At 37.7% G+C, this 8,145-nt stretch overlaps 1 protein-coding gene across 1 annotated transcript; it reads left to right on the top strand.

The window, feature by feature from the left end:
- Positions 1-2,113: 2,113 nt before the first annotated feature.
- Positions 2,114-2,500, top strand: LOC122091147 (copper transporter 1-like). The gene has a single exon (XM_042660989.1). The coding sequence runs from the start codon at positions 2,114-2,116 to the stop codon at positions 2,498-2,500; it is 387 nt and encodes a 128-aa protein (XP_042516923.1).
- Positions 2,501-8,145: the final 5,645 nt, after the last annotated feature.

An 8,145-nucleotide genomic window follows, 5' to 3' on the forward strand; every position in this document is an offset into this window, starting at 1 on the left:
TTTGACTTATAGTCAATATCTTTCCACTAATTTGGGCGTGGAAGGCAGGTGACAATTCTGTCAAATAGGGGGATTTAGGAGAGAAAAAGCAATTAATGGAGAAGAAATAAACATGAAAGCAATAAATTAAAGGAAAGGAAATCCTATTCAAAATCCTAAAATCTCTAGTCATCTTGTCTAAGCATTCCTGGAGGTTGACAACGTGCTTTGAGGGCCTTTGGATCTTTATCAGCCCCATCCCTTTTTTGGCCTTTTTGAGCTCGATTCCCTTTACCTCAGGATCATCCTCATCATCTTTATCAGCCCTGTCACTTTTCTGGCAGAAGTTCTTGTCTCTCAACGGTGCTGTAGAGGCCGAGTTGAAGAAGGAGAGCAAGGCCTCACTCCCCCTCGTTTGGAACGGTTAGAAGATGAGAGAGTACATGTAGTTTTCCTTCTTTTGATCGATTAGGGATGGAGGCATTTAGGGTATTATGAAAAAAAGGATAGCCACTTAACAGTAAAATCTAACACCCAGTCACGGTTGATAGAATCTTTTGATTTAGGGAGAAGGGAGTGAAATATTTTAAAAATACATGGGGGAACTAGATATTTAACCATAATTCAGGAGAGGGGAGTGATAATTCCTCACACTGGAAATTAAAGAAAAAGAAAACAAGAGAAAAATAGAGAACTCACCTTGGCTAGGGGGGTCTCAACTCTCAAGCACTAAAATGAATGGTTATACCTTGTCGCATGCATTGATGAAACGGATAATATAGGTTGCATGCATTTATCTGATGGATTGTTTCTTCCACCTTATTAGGTAAAAGGTTCCTTAAGCTGCTAGGTACCCTTTGCGCCCTTAAAAGAATTATTTATTTATTTTTTAAGGACAATAAATTTTTTATATGAAATGGTGTAGGGCATGTTGGTGTCTCATAGACATTTTTTCCATTTTAGTATTAGGGTTTGAATAAAATTGCCCAATATTTTATCCAAAAGGCCAAACTAGGTGTTAGGGGTTTAATTGAACTTGTCCGGAAACATATGAGAAGCGCATCACCATATCAAAAAGCCATAAAAAAGAACATGAAAATTTTCTAGAATTTTTTGTTGATAAATAAAAATTACATTGAATAAGAAAGATATTACATTCTATAGTATATGTATTGGTGAGAATTATCTTTTATTAAAGAGATTTTCTTATTCATACCTTTTAAGGTGTCAAATGATTTTTAATTTTACTTTCTTACCATCTTAATATAACATATTTTTTTTTTCATTTAATGAATGTAAATTCTATCATATGTATACTCAAAAGAATATGCAAAGCAATAACAACTTTTGATAATGACAAAATGAGAATCATCTACAAATTATTTTGAAAACTCTTATCTTAGATACTCTTAATTAGAAAACTCATAGAAATAAGACAGTATGCAATGAAATGAAGATAATAGGTTAGAATCACCCTTTATAAAATGACAAAGCACATCATCATGCTCATGCTCATGCTCATATAAACGGACTGAAAAAAACCATCAACCATGTGATTGAATTGTACTCATGGTTTCAAATATCGGTAATATTGGTCATATTATATCGATATTGGTTGAGATTGATACTGCATTACTGATACCACCTGACTGATTTGGTTCGATTATCTGTATCATTTCAGGTGCAAAAGAGTAAAAGAATTTATTAAAAAAGAATAAAGAAAGGGTCAAAAGTGACCGATACTCACCGATCAGTCTGATCCATATCAGTATCATATTGTATCGGTTCCGATACCAATACCCAAATCCTTAATTGTACTACACAAAGGTTACAGATAAGTTGTACTACAAAAACTATCACAACCTGTGCTAAACCGTACTACACATTTGATCAATCTCAAAGTGGTTCGATCCTCGCCTCTTTGGATGTACACTCCATGTCGAGTCTGTGTGGAGGTTTTGCCCAACCCAACCCTTAAGTAACCACCATATCCTTCCCTTCCCCTCCTCCTCTAACCTTAGAGAGAGAGAGAGAGAGAGAGATGGCAGCCATGATGCCCGGCGGAATGAAGCCAATGCCATCCCCTGCGATGACCATATCCAACAGCACCACAGGTATGAGTATGATGTCGCACATGACCTTCTTCTGGGGGAAGAATGCAGAGATTCTGTTTTCAGGTTGGCCAGGCAGCAACACAGGGATGTACGTGCTGGCCTTGATCGTGGTGTTCGTCCTAGCAGTGCTGGTGGAGGGTCTCTCCCGTTGCCAACTGATAAAATCCGGGACCAACAATGTGGTGGCAGGGTTGCTTCAGACTCTTATGCACGCCATCCGTATGGGACTCGATTACCTACTGATGCTTGCTCTCATGTCATTCAATGGCGGTGTTTTCATTGTCGCCGTTGCTGGTCATGCCCTCGGCTTCTTGCTTTTCGCCACCGGTGTTTTTAGAGCTGACCAGATGCCTATACCTCCTCCCACTGATCAGAAGCCCTCCGATCTCCCTCCCTTGACGTGCTGATTAGTATTGGTTGACATGTAACCTTCTTTAGATAGTCGACATGTATGCCAAACCTGCATGCGTCTAGTTGGAGAAGGAGAGTTGTTGGAACTTGGAAAATATCTCAATCCACTGTCTGATACATGCCATCCCTAAATAAATAAAAATTGTTTGGTTCTCAATAAGTAGAATCTACCCTATTATTCTCATTCTCTGGAGATGGTTTTATCAGAGAAGTAAATAATTTATATACATATTGGAATAGGGTTTATTTGAGGAGAAGGACTGATGATCTTTCCTTTCAGCTCCAGGCGATTATATATTTTCTGCGCAAAAGATTTTAAGGCATTAGCTGAGGTTTCTTAAAAGTGTTACGTAAAGGCTCCAGAGAATTATATATCTCACTGAGCTTCTACTCTGTTTTAATCTGTTTCAGCTCAGCTGCAGAATTGAAGGAGAGAGCTAGCATGCGTGCTTCAGCTTTTGAAGCATCAAAGTTCGTATCTATAACCCTAGTAAATTTAAAATATTCTGAGCATTCAAGAACTTTTTTTTTTTCATCTTAGTTTAGCATTGCAAAAACCCTTTTTCTATACGTATCTGTTTATGTATAATTCATTAGGGCATGGAGAACACAAAGTTGTGTGTTCCACAGGACCTTCCTTGTTAAGGAGTCAACAACAGAACTGATCTCCCTAATATGATGATAAATGTAAAATTTTAAAGGAAGACAATTATAGACCTTCAATTACTGAATTTAATTTAATTTAACGTCAAGAAACAATAGCTTACCTCTAAAATGAAAGTGTTAACTTCTAAAAAAAAAAAAGGTAAGAAGAAGAAGAAGAATAAGAGATGTTAAGACCTTATCTGGTAAACAACAGGATGGGTTAACTAGGTAAAAAGATCCTCTCCAACATCAACGGCTTTCCAACTACTCATTCAACTTAAATGGCCATTAATAGATACCCACTAGAAGTGGATCGGATCTTATTATTGATGTGGCTACTCAAATTTTGGACCAACACTACATGAAACCTGGTCCCTTCTCTAAGGGTCCGATAGGCATGAGAAATGAAGATTCAAGGGTTGCAGATTGTGATTGATGCCCAAGTTTGGCGAGTTGGTTGCCACAAGATGAATCCCCCAATTGGCCATGGGGGATTCTTATTTTTTGTTTTTTCACAATTCCTCATGTGTCTGGGCATAAAAAACACAAGTGGATAGGGTTCTAATTTCCTAAAACTAATGTGATAAAAATTTATTTTTGTGAGAGGCCCCTGTATCACATACCCAAGCGGATGCACAATGACCACCGTGCTCCTCCTTGTCTAGGTGTAGGGACCTCTCGCGGGCAAAAAACACTTGCCCAAAAATATTATTAGATGATACAAGCAAAGAGCTACTTGAGTGGGGACCAAGGGACTCTGCAGCAAATAGCCGACCACCAAATCCTCAGTAGATTCCAGTCTGCAACTCTTAAATGGATTCCAATCTGCGGCTTTCTTCTGTTAATTCGTTTATGAATATAGGTTAATCTTTTGTTCGTCATTTTGCTTTTGCTGCATAGTAGTATAACTAGATTTTGCATATTTGTTTGTTTTCAATTTGAAGTTAATATTAGCCAATAGGTTGTGTCATTGCGTGTGTATTTTATGAGAGAGAGAGAGTCGCTTTCATTTGGTTCAGATTCTAGAAGGGGTGATGAGATTGGTTGTCTTTCATAATCTCCTCAATCTTAACCTACTCCCACAATAGGTGGGTTGGACCTATCCCCCTCAAATGGGCTTAACCACTATAGGCCTAATAAATCACATGTACTAGTGTAGCCTACAAAACCCAACATGATCATCCCACCTCAACGATTAATGATTAAACTTCTCATTAGTGTCAGATTCCCACATCTCTAAACCTAAAGATATGGAGATCAGGATCCCCTGATTTGGTGGCTCCAAAGATCGAGACTCCAACCATTGCATTCCATGGATAAGTTAAGTTGAACCCTACCCAAAATTCCAGGATCTTCTTGAACCATGGTATTCATCCAAGTATTGAGCATATGGGAATGAACTTGTAGCTCAATGGTGGCAGCCTATGGGATATATATATATATATATATATATTCACACCCTTACTTACGGCCATAGTCAGCTGGTTGGTTTATCCAAAAACCCCAAAAAAATAAAAAATTTGAGCGTCTTCTCTATGGCGATAGGTGTAAGTGAAAATACCTTTTTCTTTCTACTTATTTCCTCTCACATGTCTATCTTGCAGGGGTGAATTGTCTCCAAACATGTCTGGCAACCATGGGGGATGGGGAAAACATGATTTTTGGAGTCGTCATCTAGGATTCAGGGCCTAAAACTCTATTGTGGAGCCTAATTTCGATCAGGGATCGAGCTCGAGTAAGGCATTGGATTCCTGTGAAAGGAAGGAACCCTCGAATATGACTTCATATTTTTGTCTGTTCCAAAGATAGGGTCCATGTTAGGTTACGAGTGTGGGAAGGTGTTAGGCACCCACCTCGCTCAGAATTTTTGGTCTTTCTACCAGAGACTTGGATTTCGAATAATCTCCCCCGAGAATTTTAACAACCTAAGCTAGCATGGAAGTCTTATTACATGAAATAACGCAATCACATATACATACACAGATACACTTGCATGAAATAATTGGAGGAAATTATTGAAATATCACATGAGATATAGATCTATATTAAAACCATATGAAATAATAAAATTTACATAAAATAATAGAAAGTGCAATTACCTTATCTACATGCACGTACAATGCCCCATGACATGACAATTATGATCGTTATTTCATGTGAGGAACACATATGATAAGCATAAAATGATAAAATAGATTACATTTAATGTACAAATGCTAAAATTAATACATGAAATGATAAAAATAAATCATTATTTTATGCAGTAGACACATAAAATAATACATGCGGAGATGAGGTATGTATTATACATGGAAATAAAATTACGATATAATATTTACATGATGATGACCGATGAAAATGGTGAAATTTTTGATAATTTTCCTCTACTCAGGGGCAACAATTTAATTTTCTTCTCTGTTTCTTGGAGAAATTAAAAATTTTCGGCACTTGGGTAAGAAAGTTGACAGAGTTTCTATGCTAGGGTGTGAACATGGTTGAGCAAGGCTTCCACACTATATTCTTGAGGTAGGAATTGACTATGGAAATTCGGGCAGGGCTTCCACACTGTATTCCTAGAGTCGGAATCAGCTGTGGCAATTCGGGCAAGGCTTCCGTGCCATATTCCTAGTGTTGGAATCAGCTGTGGAAATTCGGGCAGGGCTCCCATGTCGTAATAAAAATATTGAAATCAAATACAAAAAATTCTTAAACAGAAGTTTCATACTAACCTGATATGGACGACGTGGACTTCCGAAAATAGGGCAGGACTCCGTCAACTTCAACTTCAGTAAGCTCAACTCGCAATTTCTACAGACTCTCGTCTCTTCTTTTTCTTTCCACTCTCTCTCTCTCTCTCTCTCTCTCTCTCTCTCTCTCTCTCTCTCTCTCTCTCTTTTGTTAGGTCTCTGGAACAAGGTTTTTTTTTTTTCTCAGGACTATTCTACTGGGTTTTTGTCAGGTTTTTTTTTTTTTTTTTGGTTGCTTTCTCTCGGTGATCCAAGGTCACTATTTATAGAAAAATGAGGCATCCATGTAAAAATACCATGTAAGAGCTTATATAGGGGTTTAGGGGCTTGTAAGGGGGTATAGAAGGGTGTAAGGCCCATACACATCCATGTAGTCCTTACATAGATGTGTAAGGACTTACACTCATCCGTGTAAGGTCCCTCCCCCCGTGGTACTCTGATATGACTCCAAAAAAGGCCGTGGTACCGTAATATGTCTCTAAGTATGCTCGTAGACTGGGCGGCTACCCTGTAGGCTAGGCGCCAGTAGCCCTACATGGTTATGGTGGAAATTTTATCACCTAAAGCAATGGCCTTACATGGTTGCGGCAGAAATTTTATCACTTGAGGAAAGGCGACAAGTTTTGGTTGGGGTTTGGTTTAGGGTGGTCTGATTTGGTTTGGTTTGGTCTGATTTCAGTTTAACCGGTTCAAAGTTCAAGTAAATAATATGGCACACTTGAGTATCCATTTTCTTGGTGCAAGATACCAATAGGACCATATTTCCGAATACGTTCTAATGATACGGAAATCAAGCACATACTAGGCTCGATTGTCGTATTTTGATAAAAGGTATCGACCACTTCTGGTCATCTTCCCCGCATCATTAAACAACATCGGGTTTGACCGATCACAAGTTCTGGGATAATCTGAACTTGTGCCGAAAATTCGACTTCTTTCCAAAAGAGAGAATATATGTCTTCTCATTACCCGTAATTCATCATTGCCAAGGGGGGGACAAAATTTGGTGTCTAAAATAGGGAAGAAGAAAAAGTAAGGAAGACAGTACAAATAAGATCTACCCGAGAGAGAGAGAGAGAGAGAGAGAGAGATGTAATCAATAAAACAAAAAGGGAAAAGCATATCATGAAAATGAAACAATGGAAAGAAAAAGAAGGCAAAAAATAGAGAACTCACCTTGGCCATAGAGGGGGGTTTCAAGCATTAAAATGAATGGTTATAGCTTGTCGCATGCATTGGTAAAATGGATAATATAGGTCACATGCATTTATATATATCTGATGGATTGTTTCTTTTATTTTAGTAGAGAAAGGGTACCCTGTAGCAAGGAAGACAGTACAAATAAGATCTACCCAAAAAAGAGAGAGATGTAATCAATATAACAAAAAGGGAAAAACATATTATGAAAATGAAACAATGGAAAGAAAAAGAAAGCAAGAGAAAAATAGAGAACTCACCTTGGCCAAAGTGGGGGGTTTCAAGCACTTAAATGAATGGTTATAGTTTGTGGCATGCATTGGTAAAATGGATAATATAGGTCACATGCATTTATATATCTGATGGAATGTTTCTTTTATTTTAGTAGGGAAAGGGTTCCCTGAGCTACAGGTACCCTGTGCCCCCTTATAAAGATTTTTTTATTTATTTTTTAAGAACAATAAAAAAAATTTATATGAAATGGTTTAGGGTACGTCAGTGTCTCATAGAAATTTTTTCCATTTTAGTGTTAGGGTTTGAATAGGATTGTCTTATATCTTCTCCAGAAGGCCAAACAGGTGTTAGGTTGAATTAAACTTCACCAAAAACATATGAGAGTCTGTCATGCACATTGTTAGTTAAAACGGGAACGGCAAAAAAACAGAAGCGTACGGTATGGGTTTTAAACAGATGAAAACGTTGAACGGTACGGTCAAAAAAACGGTCAAAAAAACAGGGAACGGCAAACGGACGGAAACGAACGGTACGAGTATTAAACGTGTAGTTTTCAAAAAAACGAAACCAAAAAAACGGTAGTATACTCATGCAATTTGAGAGATTATTACCTGTATACATGCATCTAATATTCTAAAAGTTCTAGGAGTCCCAAGATAAAATAGCCCAATGGGCTACAAGAAATGAGATGTTGTTAGCTTTAGCTTCTCTTTACTCATTGGGCGATAAGAAGATGAGATTTTTTTCCTATAAATAGTATGGAGTTAAAAATAAAAAACCAAGTACCATATTGTCTTCACTCTTCACTTTTACTAATA

The sequence above is a fragment of the Macadamia integrifolia genome, chromosome 2 (genome assembly GCF_013358625.1).
Source record: "Macadamia integrifolia cultivar HAES 741 chromosome 2, SCU_Mint_v3, whole genome shotgun sequence".
Classification (NCBI taxonomy): Eukaryota; Viridiplantae; Streptophyta; class Magnoliopsida; order Proteales; family Proteaceae; genus Macadamia; species Macadamia integrifolia.

Coding starts and splice junctions, on each gene's coding strand:
- LOC122091147 (XM_042660989.1), top strand. CDS start 2,114: ATGACCTTCTTCTGGGGGAAGAATGCAGAGATTCTGTTTTCAGGTTGG.